At 36.8% G+C, this 19747-nt stretch overlaps 2 protein-coding genes and 1 long non-coding RNA gene across 5 annotated transcripts; 1 reads left to right on the top strand and 2 right to left on the bottom strand.

Annotated features, from left to right (window-relative positions):
- Positions 1 to 544: 544 nt before the first annotated feature.
- On the bottom strand, positions 545 to 4445 carry LOC113776511. The gene is made up of 7 exons (XR_003469024.1): positions 4380 to 4445; positions 4249 to 4290; positions 4000 to 4061; positions 3870 to 3910; positions 3102 to 3251; positions 2724 to 2771; positions 545 to 881 (listed from the first exon to the last, which is right to left on the bottom strand). It is a non-coding gene; the product is annotated as an uncharacterized LOC113776511 (long non-coding RNA).
- A 3771-nt stretch (positions 4446 to 8216) lies between these two features.
- Positions 8217 to 13973, top strand: LOC113772980. 2 transcript variants are annotated; one of them, XM_027317490.1, is made up of 7 exons: positions 8217 to 8401; positions 8633 to 10324; positions 10749 to 11182; positions 11277 to 11438; positions 11960 to 12035; positions 12290 to 12445; positions 13489 to 13973. In XM_027317490.1, the coding sequence occupies exons 2-7, from the start codon at positions 8642 to 8644 to the stop codon at positions 13630 to 13632; spliced, it is 2655 nt and encodes an 884-aa protein (XP_027173291.1). In that variant the 5' UTR covers positions 8217 to 8401; positions 8633 to 8641; the 3' UTR covers positions 13633 to 13973. The 2 variants fall into 2 exon arrangements, with proteins under 2 accessions (XP_027173291.1, XP_027173292.1); XM_027317491.1 differs by lacking the exon at positions 8217 to 8401 and having other exon boundaries at positions 8586 to 10324.
- Positions 13974 to 16180: 2207 nt separating this feature from the next.
- On the bottom strand, positions 16181 to 18537 carry LOC113775248. 2 transcript variants are annotated; one of them, XM_027320038.1, is made up of 10 exons: positions 18450 to 18537; positions 18099 to 18178; positions 17741 to 17954; positions 17567 to 17619; positions 17228 to 17264; positions 17077 to 17142; positions 16858 to 16962; positions 16563 to 16716; positions 16401 to 16477; positions 16181 to 16324 (listed from the first exon to the last, which is right to left on the bottom strand). In XM_027320038.1, coding segments are annotated over exons 2-10 (774 nt in total). In that variant the 5' UTR covers positions 18101 to 18178; positions 18450 to 18537; the 3' UTR covers positions 16181 to 16258. The 2 variants fall into 2 exon arrangements, with proteins under 2 accessions (XP_027175839.1, XP_027175838.1); XM_027320037.1 differs by lacking the exon at positions 18450 to 18537 and having other exon boundaries at positions 18099 to 18439.
- Between the last annotated feature and the right edge of the window lie 1210 nt (positions 18538 to 19747).

The following is a 19747-nucleotide window of genomic DNA, read 5'->3' on the forward strand; positions in this document are numbered from 1 at the left end:
CTTCTTTTGACAAAATCTTTTGGGTATTTTTCTTAATTTTTTTTCCTGCATCTGATATTTTCGTGTAATCAATTACTGAGTATAATTCTATATGTACTTTCTTTTTTTGACAAAAGGAAAAAATGCATTTTGTTGCAAGGGTTGCTGAAAATCGTCCGAAGATACAATCATATAACTACTTCCTTGTTTCAAGTTTCAACGATACATATAACACAAATCTTCGACTTAATCAAATTAGTTCCCAAACTTTTTCAATTTCAATATACAAATCATAAAAGTTTTGCCAACAATTTTTCAATTCATCACTAATTAGCTTTAGAGAGAGCAATGTGGATGACCAATCTCTTGGGACTCTTTTATAAGACTAACGAGCCTTACTACATAGGTCTTGTTCTTGATTGTTTTAGACAACTAGGAGGAGAACACCGCGCGATGCGCGGTGTAATTTTCAAGCTTGCCCAGAAACATCCAGTTATTCAAATTAAAAAATTAATTATAAAAAGTTACATAAAAATGTATCAAAATCTTTGCAATAGTTACAAAAAGAACATCAAATATACCCATTTTATTTTGTAACAAATGGATGGCTTCATTACCTGTGGCACTGGTAACTTGCTAGGTTGACATTGCCAACCAAAATAAAGTTCCAACAAAAGGCAAACTACAAATTACCTAAGAAAACAAATTAGTTTACTCTCCTTGCCACTACTGAGCTGATAAAAAAAAAAAAGAAAAGTAAATCTTGCAACCCATCAATAAGGTTGACAAATAACCAAAAACTGAAAAAACAAAAACAAGACTAACATCTCTAGAAAAAGGAAACAAGCAAAACTACAAGCCGAACAGCAAGTGTACAAGCAATTATATGTCCGAGTTGAATTCTGCAAAAAAGAAATTGAGCTTTAGGTTGTATGATTCTCAAACAGAGAAATCAAAACAATAAAAACAGAGCAAGTAAAACAAGTAAAAGAAAATAACTTTGGATCTCGAGGAAATAGGATGCCGTCTCAAATTTCCACCCTTCACTTTTTTAAAGACCAATAACAGGACAAAGAAAGCAGAAAGTTACAGCCAGTTACAATGAAAAAAATCTGTTCACACAAAAAAAAAAGGACATTAAAACATATCATCCAGGCTTACTGAAGAAAAGTAGCCTCCTTTATCTTTTCTTCCTTCATCTAACAAAGACTTAGAATAAAAAATGCTGGCAAGAGCAAATTTATTGGGGGGAAAAATGAAGACGACAAAACCTTGGATCTACACTAAACAGATTAACATTTTTTTGTTAAAAAAAAGGGCCTAAATAAAATTAACATTGAGAAAACAATTTCCAAAATCCTTTTGTACTATGCTGTAAATCTTAATATCTCAACCCATAATAAACATTTGGGATTTAGTAGAAAATAAATATAGTTAAAATTCTTATGCTACACCATCAAATCTAGCATAGCATATGTTAAATCGCAAAAAAGAAGTAAAACAATAGGAATTAAGCACTAAACACCTAAATTTTTTTCAAAATTTCACATCCAAATCACATTGATGCAATAAGACAAAACATCGTCCCTAAGCCACTTTTTGAAGTAAATAAATAGTTTGTAATCTAAACAGATAACAAAGGACCTAAAACTTACAATAGCAAACAATTAAGGACCAAAAAAACATTTAAAGTTACTTTTGCAGCATCATAGGTGAATACATGAAAGGGTTCGGACCACCTTAAGCAAATGAATCAAAATGCAATCTACTACATAAAAGGACACGTAGAACTATATAAGAAATCTGGTAATATTTGATAAGTCAAAAAGGAAAATATTTACAAGAATAAATCAGCATTTTCTGAAAACTTTTCGTACTTCCTATAACAACATAAGAAAGTTTCCAAACAATGTGATATGATAATTCAACCACATTTCCAAACAACATAGCAGATACAGGAGAACTATTATTAGAAAAAAAGGCTTTCTAAATCTAAAACCTAAACAAAGGACCTAAACCTTACAATAGCAACAATTAAGGACCAAAAATACTTTTAAAGTTACTTTTGTTGCATCATCGGTGAATACATGAAAGGATTTGGATCACCTTAAGCAAATGGATCCAAATGCAATCTACTACATAAAAGGACACGTTGAATTACATAAGAATTCTGGGAATATCTGATAAGTCAAAAAGGAAAATATTTACAAGAATAAATCAGCATTTTCTGAAAACTTTTCGTACTTCTTATAACAACACAAGAAAGTTTCCAAACAATGTGATATGATAATTTTACCACATCTCCAACCACGTAGTAGATTTAGTAGAATTATGTTATTGAAAAAAAACCTTTCTAAATCTAAAACCTGATTCTTCTATAATCATTATAAAACAACCAATAGTTGGCCACAATCTAAAACGCAAAAGAAACACTAACATGAAGTCACCAATTATCAAAAGGGATAAATCACAAAAATTAAGGTCATTAGGTATGAGCACCTTGATTACTAACTCATACTGCTACTCAGATAGCATTTTGAATATCCAGTGTTCTTTTTTGACGAGTCTATTTACTCAAAAAATGTTTATCTTTTTTTTTAGACAGTGATAAATTCCTCTTGCTTCCTACAAAAAATAATGGTAAGACAAAAAAAATTCAAAAGATTTGAGACTTGAGAAACAGAAATCAAAAGAACATTCTTATCAGCCAAAAAGAGTTAAAAAAAAACTTCAAATGAATATACCTCTATAGAACAGAAAAAAATGAAAGGTAGGTGCTATCATCTTTCTTCCTACAAAGGCAATAACATAAAAATATAAATCAGATAAAAAATATCAATGACACAAAATACTTTCTAAGAGGCAAAATATCAGAAGAATAAAGGTCTTGTTAATAAAAAAAGAAACCATGAGTCATTAAATCTAATAAACATAATCCAACAGATCAACTAAACATAATCCACCGGTTGAAGGATGAGGGACAAATCACAAAAGGGACTATAACTTCAAGCTAAACCCAAACATAAGCCAAATATTCCAAAAAAAGAAAGCATAAAATGAGCTTATTTACTTGGAATTGAAATGTGCTAAAATACAATTAAGTACATGATAGAGCAACAGACCTTCTATACATTCTTGTGCTCAGATACAAAAATATCATAATTGAGAATGTTTCCACCTCTTGAAGAGATACATTCTGATAGCTTGTAACTATTCCACCTCATCGTGCAAGAAAAATATGGAAGAAAGGGTAAAGAGTTTACAAAGAGAACCTGAAAACAAATAAGTAAAATAGATGGTTATTAAATAATTAACCAAAGACAATGAGAAATGTAGTAGCTGAAAGTAAACCAGCAAATCACACAAATCATAAGTTTGTATAAGGGCTCTCAAAGAAACGTCAAAAAAAAAGCAAACTAAATATAAATACAACTCCATGAGAACTATTAAAACTTAGACCAATAAAACCAGTAGCAAAGGTATGGAGAGATCACTGCCAACCAAAAGAAGAAAAAAAAAAAGAGATCGAAGAAATTAATTCACATGCAATAAACAAAATTTTCCAGAAAGAGAGCCCCAAATTGCAGGATACCTTAAAGCCGTCCTTGGGAGAAATATGATCAAATTTTATTCCATACAAAAGAAAACCCTATAATGATTATTTTTCATCTCTAATATAATATGCGCTCAGAAAGGAGGATGGGGGCAACAAATAAATATGGTTGGAACGAAGCTTTAGATCTATAACTTTTCTAACAAAAAAATAGTTGATACCAGTATGAACAATATTGGATTTTCTCATATTATAGTTGAAGGAAGAAACGAGTAAAGAAAAATACTATTTATCACAACCAAATAACCCAAAAAATATAAAAGGGCAAGAAATTAACTGTAATTCCTCCTTCAATGGCCTTCCTTGTGTTTTTTTTACCTGAGATAATCACAAAAAAATTCCATAAGAAAAAATAATCATAGTCTAAAAAGCCATGAGAAAAATAAACATCATGTGAGATCTCTTACCTGGCGGGTTCTGTAGAGATTGAAGATACCAGATAATAAAAAGCAAACCTTAAACTTGCACCCTGAAACAAACATGAAATTGATTAGAGAATAAAGAAAATCAGTCAAAATAAAGGAAAATTTTAAAACTAAAAAATGGCTAGATCAGCGGATCGAAAATAAATCAGATAAGAAAGATCTCCAAGGTAATTATGTCCCAATAAAGAGAAAAACAAATAACCCAAAAAAATGAAAAGGCAAGATACTAACTGTAATTCCTCCTTCAGTGGCCTTCCTTGTGTTTTTTTAAACCTGAGATAATCACAAAAAAATTCCATAACAAAAAATTATCATAGTCAAAAAAGCCATGAGAAAAATAAACATCATGTGAGATCTCTTACCTGGCGGGTTCTGTAGAGATTGAAGATACCAGATAATAAAATGCAAACCTTAAACTTGCACCCTGAAACAAACATGAAATTGCTTAGAGAATAAAGAAAATCAGTCAAAATAAGGAAAATTTTGAAACTAAAAAATGGCGAGATCAACGGATCGAAAATAAATCAGATAAGAAAGATCTCCAAGGTAATTATGTCCCAATAAAGAGAAAAATAATTGAGAGAAAATAGAAATTTTTCTGTGTAGAAAGAGGGAAAAAATCATAGGTTTATGAGGAAAAGGAATGGAGATCAGAAACAGAAAAAGAAAATCCAAATGTGAGCAGTTGAGCAAACAAGATCGACCAAATTTTCGAGGTTCTCCTATCTCAGAGTAAGGAGCAAAAAGGGCAAAAAAAGAGAGAGAATAAAAGGTGCGTTTTGAGCATCATTTTTTTCGAATAATCTTTAAAAGAGGGGAAAAATATAGAAGAAAGGGAGAATAGATGCGGTGTGTTGTTAGTCTGTTTCTTTTCTTTTTTTCAGAGAAAAAAATGGAGGAAATCCATGGAAGGAATGGAGGCGGTTAGTCATACTCTCGGATGAGACAAAAGGAAATAGAGGTGTTTTGGAAAAAGGGAGGTGAGGAGACTGGTAGAACAAGCGGCGCAAGCAGAAGCAACAAGCAAAGACTCTCAGGAACCCTACCTATTCATTAAGGCGTGAAATCTCGATTTTGTCCTCAATTCAATTCATCAGCTCAATCAACGGAGGACGACCACCAATTGGCCAATAAAATTGTGCCATGTCAGCAATTAAAACTCAATTGGAAACAATGTCATTCGCGCACAATCAGCAAACGTCCAATTCTCATGCGGGCTGGACGACATCAAATTGGAATCCCACGGGCCAGACGATCACCAATCAACCAATGCAAGGAAGCCACGTCAGCAATTGAAGCCCAATTGAAAACAACGGCATTCGCGCATAGACTAGATATGTTAATTATAGAAACTAATTGTAAAAAATTATCTTAATTATAAAAGTTATTGTTTGAGTGATTATCGCTTTTAAATTTTTTTTATCATTAAAAATCTATAGTCAGACTACAAAAGTAACAGATATCATAATAAAAATTGATTATTCAGAATTAGAATATATAATTAATTAAAATAATCAAGCTCATAAACTTTTACATCTCTCTCTTTGCGGTGATAGGGAAGCAGTTTAGTCAAACGTAAGACCATCGCATTTTTGTTAAATTGAAGAGTCATCTAGTCATGACAATTGGGGAAAAAAAATTTCTGATCATGACAATTGGGATAATGCGTCCAACCAAACCGAGAGATAGAGAACGGGGCCCCCATAAGGGTTAAGACAATACTTCACGAATGTATGACTCTTCAATCAGGTTAAATAGCGCACTTCATCATTTTCAAATGATCCTTTTTTTTTTTTTTGTGTGTCTATTTTGCTTAAGTTACTGTATCCTCACTAATATAATAATTCGTATTTTTCCTACTATCGCCTTGGGCGCAGCAATCATCAGGGCTCAAATTATTTGTTTGATATTTGTTATTCAATGTATGATTGCTTTTACAAATGTTTTGGATGGAACGGAATATATCATTCTCGTCATATCTAGCATTATAATCATATTTTTCAATCTATTTTTTTTATATTTTTAATTATCTTTTTATTTCACATACATTACATTACAAAAAGTGGTATAATAATTATTTTAATAGTACTTTATCCAAACACAATCTTTGCGGTGATTTCAAAAACTCGAGTGAATCTGTTTGGATTTATTAGTTTTTAAAAAATTAGTTTTCAAATACTATAAAAATTTTTAAAAAGTATTTTAAAAGGTACTCTAAAAAATAGTTTAAGTTTTTTTTTATGTTTAAAAAAAATCAAAATATATTTTAAAAACTCTACTATTCTTAAATATCCCAAAATATACTCTAAAAACTCTGTTACAGTAAAATTTTTCAAAAACATCCCAAAAAACAGTTAATCCAAATGGAGGCATGTAATTTATTCTAATTTTTTGTAGTAGCTTTGGAGTACTTGAATACATTCAATTAGAGGGAATTGTACGTGGGAGAGATGTTTGTAATTTTGACTAAAATTTAATAAAAATATATGATTTATCCCAAAACTTTCTACAAATGATATTAGTAGTTATGAGGAATTTTCCAAAAGTGTGTTTGGGTAGGAGGTTATTTGAAATAATTACTATAACACTTTTTGTGATGTAATGTATTGTATGTCAGATAAAAAGGTGGTTAAAAATTGTGTTTATGATGGGCCTGTTTGGAACCTGAGTTTTTTGGGAGTTTGTCTAAAACTTTACTGTAGTGCACTGTAGAAGTTTTTGAAAAAATTTTGTATAAGTTTTTATAAGGTGAAAATTTTTTTTGTAAGGTGCAAAATTTTGTAGAAATTTTTGTAGAGTGAAAAACTTTTTTTTCCCTTTCTTTCTCTTTCTTTTTCTTTTCTTTCTTTCCTTTTTCTTTTCTTTCCTCTCTTCTTCTTCTTCTTTCTTTTTCTTCTTCTTCTTTCTTTCTTTCCTCCCCGTTACCTCCCAGCAGCACTCACGCCCGCCACCCCTCTCCTCCCTTTCCCCTTCTCCTCCCGCCACCGTGACCTCCTCCCCCCCGCCACCCCTGTGCCCCTTCCCCCTCTGCCAACGCGACCCCCTCCCCCCGCCACCCCCTATGCCCCTTTCCCCTCTGCCACCGCGACCCCCTCCCCCCGCCAACCCCCTGCCCTTTCCCCTGCCACCCCTGCCCTTTCCTCTGCCAGCATGACCCCCGCCACCCTCTGCCTTTTCCCCAGCTTCTCCCGCCACTCTCCCCCCCCGCTCATCCCCTGCCCTTTCCCCAGCTTCTCCCGCCACCTCCCCTGCGCAACCCCCTCCCTGCCACCCCTCTGCCCTTTCCCCAGCGCGACCCCCTCCTCCCGCCACCCCGCGGACGGCGCTAAAATAGTCCCCAGGTTTCCGGCAAAAAGCATCGAGGAATTTACGGAACTTGGAACGCTTCGTCGAGGAGGATTTGCTCTTCTGCATCCAATTGAATAAGGAAACCATCACGTTGAATTTGATGTCAAAATCCTCCATTCTGGACTTTTTTGCTTTTTCTGGGCTATGATTTTGCTTGTTCGGTTCTTGGGGTTCTATGTTCATTTTTTGTGTTTGAAAATGAAGGATTTAAAAACCGTCTGAAAGGGGGGAGGGGGAAGGGGGCAGGGGAGGCAGAGGGGAAGAGAGGGGGAGGGAAAGAAAAAAAAAACTTTGTGTATGGCCGGAACTGGCCGCCGGAATAGTAACCGGTGCCGGAAGTGGTGGTGGAGGTGGTGGCCGCCGGCGGAGGATGTGGTGGGTTGGGTGGGGGAGGAAAAAGAAAAAAAGTTTGAAGGGAAAGTTTTTTTGTGTATTTTTTGAAGTGTGTAGGTAAAAAGTTTTGAGAAGTTTTTTAAGGTTCCTGTAGCAAAAGTTGTTAAAAAACTAGTAGGTAAAAAACTTGGGCAAAAAACTCACTTCCAAACAGGCCCATGTTAGTAGAATAAAATTTGAATTTTTTCTTTTTTGGGTCCAAATCTTGCTCAACAAACATACCGAATCTCGTTTGTCAAAAAAAAAAAAAAAAACCGAATCTCGCAAATTTGCTCTAGTCAAATAAAGCTGGAAAAACCTTGCTAGAACAAGCAAAGGAAATGAGACGTGATTATTTGAAAGACAAATGTAAGAGTGGGACAACATATATGATATAACACCAGGCCAGGAAATGGAGATAGTTTTGGCGGGAAATAGGCCACCTGTGGCGATCTCAGCAGTCGTGTTAAAGAAGCTTTCCTAATTTCTCTCCCCAATAAAACCTCAAAAAAGACAGAGAGAAACCCAACAGCCAAAACCCGCCGTCTTCACTCTCACTCTTACTCCATCTCCAACGGTTGGTTTCCACTAGCAAATTTTAGCAATCAATTTTATCGGTACTTTTCAATATCGCCGCCGACATTCCTCGAATCCGCAGCCGGCGGTAAGTTTTTACATTTTCATTTCTCTGTCTATACTTATCTTCAGCTCCGATTCTACGCATATTTCAGGTTCTTTGTACTTATTGTTTATATATTTTCCGTATATGGACTTGTGAACAAATTTGTACTCCTATGTACTCGTTTTAGCTTCGATTTCGTCAGGCTTTGTATTGATTTTTCCCCCTGATTTTAACGTTCGTTTTTTACCTTTTAAATCATTGCAACAAATATAGACAGTTGAAATGACGGTGTTGAGGTCTCGTGAAGTTGCTCCCCCGGGAATGACATTGAAAACTCCGGCGAAAGGTGTGGATATAGGGGTGTTTGAGCCGGAGACTCCGGCGAAAACCCTAGAAGGCTTGAACCATCAGTCAACGACTAGTCCTTTGAGTTTGAGCCCTAAGGCTCCTTGTCAGGATGGTAAGGAAGGGTTGGCGGCTGGAAGTGTCCACAGGCGGAGTGCTCGATTGGCTTCCAAGTTGGACTTAACTGAAGGTTTAGAAACTGTTAAAACTTTTAGTCGAAAAAGGAAGAGATTGGATGCTGGAAATGATGGGAGTTTGGGTGATGGCCTTAATTTGGCTACTGCATCTACTGAGAAGAAGGATGATGTTGGAATTGGGGTTGGGGACGTAATGTTAGAGGAACCAAATAAATCTGACTCTCTTGTTGATTTGGGAAATTCAGGCCAAAGTAGTGACGCAGTTGAAAGCGTGAAACAGGGGAGGAGGAGGAGAAAATTTGGCATTGATGTGGAATTATCGGATCTAATGCTTGTAGGGCAGGGTCAGAATGAGAAGAAGGTTTTGAATCTACGGTCTGGGAGGAGAATCATGAAGAGTGGAGGGGAAAAAAGGAGTGGTGATAGTTCTGAAGGAGTTGAGAGTAATGACGGTGATAAGTTTTATACTGGTAATGATAGTGAGTGTATGTCAAGTGGCTGCAGAGGAAATGGTGGTGTGATGAATGAGTCCAAGGTAATTGCTGAAGGGGATGGATATCATAGTATCAATAATGTGAAGAAAGTTACTGGAGAAGAGAAGGGCAAAAGTAAAGTACTTGAGAAGGCTTCCTTCATGAGTGGCATTGATTTGTTGAAATTGAAATCTGAGGTGAAAGAAGCTGGTGGAAACATGGTTAAGACTGAAAAGAAGGTTGAGGCCAGGAGTACTAGGAGAAAGGATAAGGGGAAAGAAAAATTAGTCGAAAGTGGTTCCTTATCAAAATCCTCTTGCTCAGTAGGACGCAAGTCCGAAAATAAGTTAGAAAAAGAAAATGACGACACTGTTTCAAGTTCTTCTTTATTGGCCGATAGTATGTCATCCCAAAATGCAGAGCAGACCGACATGAGTGTGACTGCTGACAGAAGGGTTCACAAGGTTCGATTTCGTGAAATAGCCAGGCGAAATGCATCTCGTTTTGCTCATTTCTCATCTCAAGAGGAGGAGGACAATGCTGCTGATACCTCTGGAAGGGAAATTCCACCATCTGACATTAACACTGAAACAGAAGATTGGCCTGGTCCATTTTCAACTGCAATGAAGATTATTAGGGATCGTCAGATGAATGCAAATGTTCAGCGGCATAATTCCTTGTCAGACAAAAGGGGGGTTGCATCAGTTACATGGAAACCCAAAAAGGATCGACAGTGTAACCTTCAAAAGCAGTTGGTTCCCTCGTTGCAGGATCTGTGCCTGACAATTCTTGTGAAAAACGCCGATGCAGTCACTTCGCTTGATTGCATTCCTGATGTTTTGAGGCGCAGGCTATCTCAATTGCTTTGTGATTCTCGGAGAATGGGTGATCATTTCTTTGGCCTGCTTGTACAGGGTTCTCCCACTGAGATTCATCTAAGGGACTGTTCCTGGTTATCTGAGGAAATATTCACTAGAACTTTTGAAGCATGTGATACTAGCAATTTGACGGTATGGGAATTGACTGTAGTTGGCATTTTGATATATTGTCATTTTGTTGCAATTTAAGTCTTTTATCACTTTGAGATGGACAATGCATTTTCCTAAGTTTTTTTCCATTGCAGCATGATCTGGCCTAATTAAATTTTTATGCTCCAACTATATTTGAGACACGGGCTACAAATCCCATTGTTTTTTGCTTTGGGCTATGCTTATTCAGCCTCAATTACATATACTAAAATAATCAAGTGCTATGTGCATTCTTTTGGATATTGGTTTTTGCATGTAAATAGTTCAAGTTGTTTCTTTGTGCTGAAATTTCTTTTCATGAGCTACAGGAAGAATTCTATAGGCATCTAGATTACATGTAGATTTCTTGTTTCTTTTTTTTAATTGATCTTGAAATATCTGAAGACTATAATTGTTTGGGAATCAGGTCCTACAGCTTGATCAGTGTGGAAGATGTTTGGCAGATTATGTTCTTTTTGGTACATTAGCTCGTGCTTCAAATTGCCTGCCTGCTTTAACTGCTGCGTCATTACGGGCTGCATATCGTCTTTCTGATGTAGGTCTAAGTGCACTGGTTTCTGCTGCACCTTCACTAAGATCTATAAATCTCAGCCAATGTTCCCTTCTTACTTCTGATGGCATTGCCAGTTTGGCAGCTTCACTGGGATCAGTTCTGAGGGAACTATATCTAGATGACTGCCAAGGGCTAGAAGCCAAGCATATATTGTCAGCTTTGTTAGAGTTTGAACAATTGGAAGTCTTGTCATTGGCTGGCATGGAGACTGTTTCTGATGATTTTGTCAGTAGATTTGTAAGCGAACGAGGTCACAAGATAAAGGAGCTTGTTTTGGCAGATTGCATGTGGGTTATTCTGAATAGATTGCCTTTTGAGATTTGAATTATGAAGGAATCTCTACTTAGTTCATTAATCCTGTTTGTATTTCCTTTGGTGCAGGAAATTGACGGATTCTTCTGTTAGAGTTATTGCAGAATATTGTTCAGAATTATGTGCAATTGATCTCTCTAACTTGTGCAACTTAACAGATACTGCAATAGGGTACCTTGCAAATGGTTGTCAAGCAATTCAAGCTTTGAAACTCTGCCGCAACACATTCAGGTTTTTTATATATTGGCCTTTTAAAATAAATGCATTATTTGAGAAAGTAGTACAAGAGTGTACCACCTATATATGAAGTATACAAAGATATAAAGATCCCTCAAGGGAATTCCATTCAGAATCCATATTCATAAGAATTAGGAAAGTATGCTTAGCCCTAAAAGCCATGTGAACCAAAAGATACTGTTTGATACTGTTACAAAGCTTTCTATATGTCCTCAAAAGGCGTACAGTTGATTTAATTCCATAATACCCAATTGTGAGGGCACACCTCCATGCTCTTCTGTTTCCATTACATCTAGCTTGCCTTTTACAGCAGCAAGTTAAGAAGTCAATGCCTCTTCTTTGCAAAACCCATAGACTCTGACGGACCTTTAGAACAAGCCTCTAGCACTTTTATAGGAGCTTTATAGTGCAGTTAGAGATTATCTCTGTGTTCTCATTGACAAGTAATCCCGTATCCCATATTCAGAATAGTAGTTGACATCCAACAGCATAACTTTCCTACGATTTTGTGGCAGCGATGAAGCTGTTGCTGCTTATCTTGAGACCTGTGGAGATACTTTGAGAGAACTTTCACTAAGTAATGTTAAACAGGTACTAAACTATCAATACCTTTTTTGCTCCTTCTCTTCCCTCCCTCTCCTGTTGCTCATCTTTGCATTTCATACCAAATTTTCTTGATAACAATATCCTGAGATTTTGCTTCTCGCAGCTGGGAGGTAATTTGGATTTTTCGTGTATTTGATATTTCATTAACTGATCAAACACGTGGGTCTTTTATCCTAGGTTACTTTATATATGGCATTCCATTGTTGTGCTTGACTAGGCCTTTCTGACAAAATTTCCAGGTCGCTCAGAATACCGCTATATCACTTGCCAGACTCTCTAGAAACCTGCAATATTTGGATTTGTCCTGGTGTCGCAATTTGACTAATGAAGCCCTTGGATTGATTGTAGATGGCTGCTTGTCTCTGAAAGTTTTGAAACTATTTGGTTGTAGTCAGGTATGATATGATTGTTTAAACCACACTTAATTTTACAAACTATTGGATCTCGTATTAGAAGTCAGAATTTGTCTTTTCAAGACTAGCCGGTCCCCCTTTTTGTGATCTAATGAACTTTATAAGTTGTAAAGGGACAGTCCAGCCAATTGACAGGCATTCTGTGACAGAAGGGAACAAATATCATAAGCACTGTCTATCCTTTGATTCTGAATATGTTCTTTTGAATTTCTTGGACAAGTTTCAAACTTTATGTGCTGATTGCAAATTTTCTCCCTGACCTCAATCTGGTTTTCCGAAAACATAGGATAAAGAGACTGGAAACTTCTAACATGTAGGTCTTCTCATAACTTCAAAAAGAATTTACCTGTATGCTGGGCTGGTGTTGTATCTGTAAAAGAAAGTTTGGTTACTTGTGCTTAGTTTGCGTAAACAAAAGTTCGAGGAGAAAACTGATCCAGTGGATGCTTTTTTGAATTTATAAATGAATGAAGTCTATATATAGATTTGACATCCAAATATATGGGGATATGAGATATCAGGTAATAGTGGTTCTTAGATATTGTTTCCATGAGCGCCATAATACTTTGATGGTGTGTATTTGTGTCAAGTTCAAGCAATTCCTTTTCTCTGGCAATATTTTCCTGTTTCTAAGCAATGAGTTTTGCTTCTGGAAACCAGTGGAGGGGGGGTGCCTTTTTAATGCTTCACAAAAGATTAAATTGATCTTGGAACCTTTAGGGAGTATGAACTCTCTCTTTCATCTTATAGATTATGTAATGTGAGTGAAGTATTCTCGATACCTGGGTCTTATCCTTAACAAATTGCTTTTCACCAGAGATTAAATCTTTTTGGGTCACAAATACATACTCCAGTCTTTCCATTTTTGAAATAATATCATCCATGTAGTGTCTCTGCCACCCTCCCCCAGTGTCCCTTTGTCTGACACGATATATATACACTTGTGTTCTCTTTAAATGCCTGGCTGAATTGTCCCTTGTAGGCATGCATTAACATATTGCTCATGTCATATCGTACTTTCACAGGTTACAGATGTATTTTTGTTGGGCCACTCTAATCCAGAAGTACGAATAATTGGATTGAAGATGAAGCCCCTACTGGAACATCTTGAGGTGCCTGATCTACTACGAGGACCACTGCATTATTCATCTGTTTCTCCTTCATTGTGATCCTGGTTTAACCTAGTTCAAAACCTAGTGGTGAAGTTCCAAATTTCAGCTCCCAACTTTTCTGTATCCTTGGGCATATTCCCTGTACATTTTCAGCAGTAACATGTGATTTCATGATTTTGATCATGAAAACAATTTTTGTGTTGTTAGTAGGGAATGAATCTCGCTTCAGCTGCTGACAAGTCTCAGGTTGCTTATTTTTGGCCATTTGGGGTATACTGTGGCTTGTCATGCATGCATATTTTGTAACGAAAGCTTTGACATCCCTAATTTGTTTACATGTTGGAGGTGTCATATACGTATGTCTGAACAATTTATCCTCGAAGATTTTTTATTTGTTATCTTGAATTTGGTATCATTATTTCTGCCAATTATGGGTCAAATACCTTAGCTCCAAGTGATGACTATTGGCACGTTGGCAATTGACTTATTCTAGACACCATCTATAAATCATTTCTCAACACATTGGCCTACTTTTGGAGTTTATAGAAGAGAATAGAGAGAAGATTGTAACTTCTGTTTAGAGTTTAGAAAAGAAGGGGATTATATTTGTGTTCGTCAGGTATTACTAGTGTTGCTTGAACTTCTATGGGCCGATTTAAATGGATTTGACATAGGTTTACAAGTTTTGAGCTCACAGTACCTCCATTTCCCACTAGTCCCTGTTTGGAGAGGAATGTGTTTTAAATGTTCACTCCTCTTTCTTCCCAAACAAGAGACCTGATTCGTTGCCAGTTTGCAGAACTTCTATACTCCGTTTTAACTGTTTCATTCCTCCAAGTCAACCATTCAAACTAGTTAATTGAGTTGATGCCTGGATCATTGCCAGTTTGCCACACTTGTTCTCTCTCTCTCTCTCTCTCTGGGGGTCCGGAGTTTAGTTGTCATTTTACTTTGGAAGTTCCTTTTTATTGATTGGACTATATGAGTAGTTTGGGGTTTATTACAATGAAAATGTGATTTACATAAACTCTCCATTCTCTTTGGAAGAAAAGGATAAAGTTTGGATATTGGTGCAGCAACGTGATTACGGCTTCCTTTGATGATATTAATTTTCGGGGGGAAAAATGCTTATGGCAAAGACTGAGGATCGATACTTCTTTTTTTTTTTTTTTAATTCTTCATATATGGTTGAACCCATTGTTTGTGTCCATAGAGAAGGATGGCAACGAGACACTGCCCCGCGAGGGGAGGTAATGGGGGCTGTGTGTGGGAAGGGGGGGGGGGGCGGTGTTACTGATTTATGTTGGGTTAAACTATTAGTAGTACTAATTTATCCTAATAACTATTTTTTTGTCGGTTGCAGGACTAATCTGTCCATAGCTATGTGAAGAAAATTCAACAGCCATATGCATGCTTTGTTCCTCGAAGCCTCCTCTTAAATCTCTGTTCTTCAAAGCCTCCTCTTAAATCTCGTTTACGCATTTCTTCTTCAATCTCTCTATTTATTTCTTTAAGCTTTCGCTTCATCTTCTGAATCTAAATAGAAAAGATAAATATTTGTTTCAATCACACAAAAATGCTCAAATGACAGTTATAGAGGCCAACATCCATTTGGTCTATTGGTCACCACCAAGACTTTAAGTTTTAGTTGTGGGTGGGAAGTCAATGTCCCACTAATCACTATTTGTGACTTGCTACTTAAGTGATTTTCTCCCATAGATTAGATTAAGTTATACAATTGTTAGAGAAAGTTTCGAGTTTTCCCACAGTTGTTTCCTCCATTTCTAATAATCCGGCCATCAACATACAAACAAGAACTGTAACCAAAGATGATTCTTTTTGATAATCGCTTCATAATGCCCCTTATTCAACTACAAACATCTTATCCCTCAAGAAGCATAGACATGGAACATTAAGAAATCTTTTTATCTTGTGCAGCAGTTTGGAATGATTTAGAAGAGGGGTGGGGGGGGGGGGGGGGGGAGGGAAGAAGAGGCACCCTTGTGGACACCCGTGGGGGAAGCGGGCCGTGGTGGGGGCAGGGATGAGGGAGTTTATAACAAGGGAGCAGCTCCCCCGCCCTATTGCCATCCTTATGTGCCCACTCCAAATACACATGAATGCCTTAGTTTTTTCTTTTTCCTAAAAAAAAACTGATATTTCGCAGCTCCTCTAATCAGCTGTTATGTTAAATTTATATCAGCCTGTATAAAATGTTAAGGCAACTTGCTTCCGTGGTGCATCCTTGTTGGTTAAAGGGCATGATCAAATGGCTCCGATTGCATTTCAGGGTCATGGGATTGTAATTTGTGATTGCCATTTATTATAAATTAGGATACGCTTTCTATTGGATGCAGACTGTGAAAGAATATAGTTTGATCAAAGATTACAATTACAATGGTTAGACAGCTAGTTTCCTTGTAGCTGTGTCGGTCTGGAATCTAGACTCTGGAGGCAGCTAATACAAGACTCCAGAAAACTTGTTAGATGTAAAAGTGCTAAATTAGAAATTTGACACCAGCCCAATCTTTCTCATAGTTTCTTCGATGTGGAGCTTGGACTACTCTGAAAGTCTGAATATAGGGTTTTCAGTTCCTAATTATTATTTTTTTTTGGCTGAGGTTGGTTGCACCGAAAAGGTATAGGCTTCTGCAAGGAACAAACAGAATTTGTTGGACGGATTTCATGATCCGAGTTGAAGCAAATAAATTTGCTCATTTGACTTGTCAAACCTTGCTGCTTCAACCATCTAGAGGAGAATGTTAGATTAGCATCAGCAAATCATTACATGCAAGAATACTAGAGAAATTTAAGGATGGAATTACCTGAAAACCCATCTTGTGATACAGTTCCTGAGCAGGCGTGTTGAACCTATGTACATGCACAAACACCTGTTCTGCGCCTGATCACAGATACCTGGCTGAGATGACTGAAAAAATCGACAATAGTCATCTTTCAACAAATCTTGAAAAGTAATGCATCCTCACCATCTCTTTTTGCTGAGCTGATTGCAAAGAGAATCATTTTGCTTGCAATGCCCTGCCGGCGTGCTGATTTGGCAACACATAAATTGGATATGTAACCATATCTTCTGCAGGATTTTCTATCAATACTGCAGAAGAGAGGATTTTTCACCCGTTCCTGTCAGAGAGCAAAACTTTCAATGACTGCAAGGCAGTGAGCATGGATGCCTACGGATGATCAATTCAGAATCCAGATTTTAAAGCAATCAAACTTCGATGCCTACTAATGATCAGCTGAATATTCAAATCAAACTCGTACCCCTGGAAAGGTCTCTCCTTGTGACAAGTATTGGATGCTCAAGTCTAGTGTTCCAACAACACTCTTCAGCACAGTATGTTTCACGTCTCTGTTTTCCTTCTTTACCTGATAATTTCAAATAGAGAGATTTTATGGTCTAGACAATTCTGAGTGAAGATCGAAAAATGGATGCCAAAGAACAGTCAGAACTGGGGAGCATTTGTGTCATACGGCTCATACCGCCACCATGCAGGTGCATTTATGCCCTAGTTGTGTGTTGGATCTTCTTTTTAGTGCATTATATTCCTGCATAAAGCAATGGTTTTTAATTTTGAATACTCTATGCATTTAACTGATACATATCTCACACAAATAAAGTGCTATATTATACCTGCTCCGCAAACTTCCTTTTGTAGTTGTCAGCAAATCTGCATTACAGTTGACAACTGGAGTTAATGACATTCTTAAAAATCTTCCTCGTCAAATATACAATCTCCAGACCCTTACCGGGATTTGTTTGATTGTATCACTTAACCTTTAATTGCAATTAGTGTACTGTTGGAAATCTTTACCACCTTTTCTCTTTAGTACATAGGCCAGCTTGCTCTCTGAGCTTAGCACAATTATTGGTGTTGTCTACAAAATCTATGTATGTGTTGTGGGGATCTAAATCAAATGGGCTTATCTCTGAAGGAACCATATGCATCTTAAACTGAGCTTCTGTACATACCTGTCATTTCTTCTGTCCTCCCAGTGACTCTCTGCTCGCAGCCAAGCTGCTGTCTACCACCCAAAAAGAAAAGAAAAAATGACGAAGCTACCGCTGCAAATTAGCCATGAGGAATAACTAGAAAACATGATTGCCAACTGACATGGAAAATAACCAATAATTATGTCAACGCACCCAATACTCTTCGTCTAGTACAGCCTTACGAGCCACAAACTGTCCAAACTGAAGTCGGTTTTCTTGAAAGAGCATTTGATCCTGTTGTTGCGGCTTGTCAAATTGGAGTTCTGCCGGAGCTACCACTGGCACAGAGTCGGTAGCAGAAACAGTTCGAAGCTCTTTTGAGATTTCCATTTGCTTTCTTGTTTGTGAAGGATTCCAATTCGCTGACCTATGAATTTTAAAAAGTTTTAGCGTGCAATGTTTACTTTGGAACCTTATCATTGTTGCGTGGAGTGACTTGGAAAATCTAAAAATGAGAATAAAACTAATAACTTCTGAGACATAATAAAAATTAATGCAAGAAGGGCCTTACATTGTCCAAATGCCAGAAGCTGTGTCATTGCGGTGTGGCGTTTTGATTCCGAAAGATGAAGTTTTCAACAGAAAAGGTCGCTGCAAAGCAATTGTTGGCATTGTCGGCTCTTTTCTGTAGATTGGTTCAGCTATTTTGGGCAAACTAAAGATGGAACAAATACAAATTCTGGATTCTGTTCTTCTAGCAAAAATAGATTTTAAGAAACAGATGCACAGTATGGTTCAATGTATAAGTAGAATAAGGCCAAAAGCATAGTGTGGTTCAATGATCAATGTAAGAGTGGAATCGTAGCTTGATTTTCTTCTAGGATTACAATAATGTGACAACGAACAAAGTTCAGCAGCCTACCTGTCCATCAACTGTTTGGCAATGGATTTAAGCCCACGTAGGACCCGCTGAAGTTGTTCGATGAATGCCGGTGTCAATGCTGATTGACGGGTCTTAGTATTAAAATTCAGAGCCCTTAAGTTAACAGTATAAGTTATACTTCACTGATCACTACGGATCACTTTTTCATAAAAAGATATCTATATTAACGGACGATTTATAAGAATCTCTATAAACGATATATGATTTTATAACCATGTTTTAACCTGTGACAGTGATCAAAATCGAATTCATCTAAACTGTTTTTTTTTTAAAAAAAAAATATATATATATATAATAGAGGACAGAGGACTTGGTCATAACTTACAAGCAAATGAGGGCTTGTGGACCTAAAAAAGTCTGTGGATGGTGCCACATCTAGAATAAGAACCATAACTTGAAGCTGTCTTCTTCCTTTCCTTCAATGCTGCTGGCAGATGTTTGTGAAAGGGAAATGGCGTCCAGTACTTGGTAATTGAGCGCATTGTTTCGAATTAATACCATGAGCGGATGTATGGTAACTGGATATCTACCTCATTGAGAGAAACGTGTGGAAGACTGGCGTCCACCTTTCTACATATTCATCCCCACATTGCAACCAAATATCAATTGATAATCTTCTTCTTCTTCTTTTTTTAAATTTTTTTTTAATCCTTTCACCCCTTCTCGCACCTTTTTCATCCCTCAACTAACATGTACATAATTCGAATCCTATAAATTTGGTGGCCGAAAAAACTTTAGCAGCCCTCCTCTGACTACTCAACTAATTATATCACTTGATAATCTAATATGTCACAATTCGTAATTATTGATTCTGATAGGGCACAATCATGTAGCATGTGGTATTTTTTTTATTATTTATTCATTATTTGGCGGTTGTACATTCTTTTTTTTCATTATGTAGCGCAACAACCATTGTTGGAATAGGAGGTTGTACATTTCTCGCTAATTAACACAGATCCAAAAGATTTTATATAAACAAAAAGTATTCATCTTCCTACGTTCTAATTTAGACTTTCTCTTCAGTGGAGGTAAATTTTGCTGTGACCGGTTATATTCAAAAACAAGTTTTAATTTTGAACGAAAATCTCCAGATATATTCAACAACAGTTGGGACTTGGGAGTAAACCGGCTGGGTTAGTTTAGTTGACCAAATGTCAAGTCACATTTAAGAACTGAAGAGGCTTAAGGGTAAGCTGAAGGGGACTGAATCACCGTCGGATCAAATGGATGCATTACTCACCCGTATGGATTTTTTAAATAGAACTGCTTACTGTGAT

The sequence above is a fragment of the Coffea eugenioides genome, chromosome 6 (genome assembly GCF_003713205.1).
Source record: "Coffea eugenioides isolate CCC68of chromosome 6, Ceug_1.0, whole genome shotgun sequence".
NCBI classification, from domain to species: Eukaryota; Viridiplantae; Streptophyta; class Magnoliopsida; order Gentianales; family Rubiaceae; genus Coffea; species Coffea eugenioides.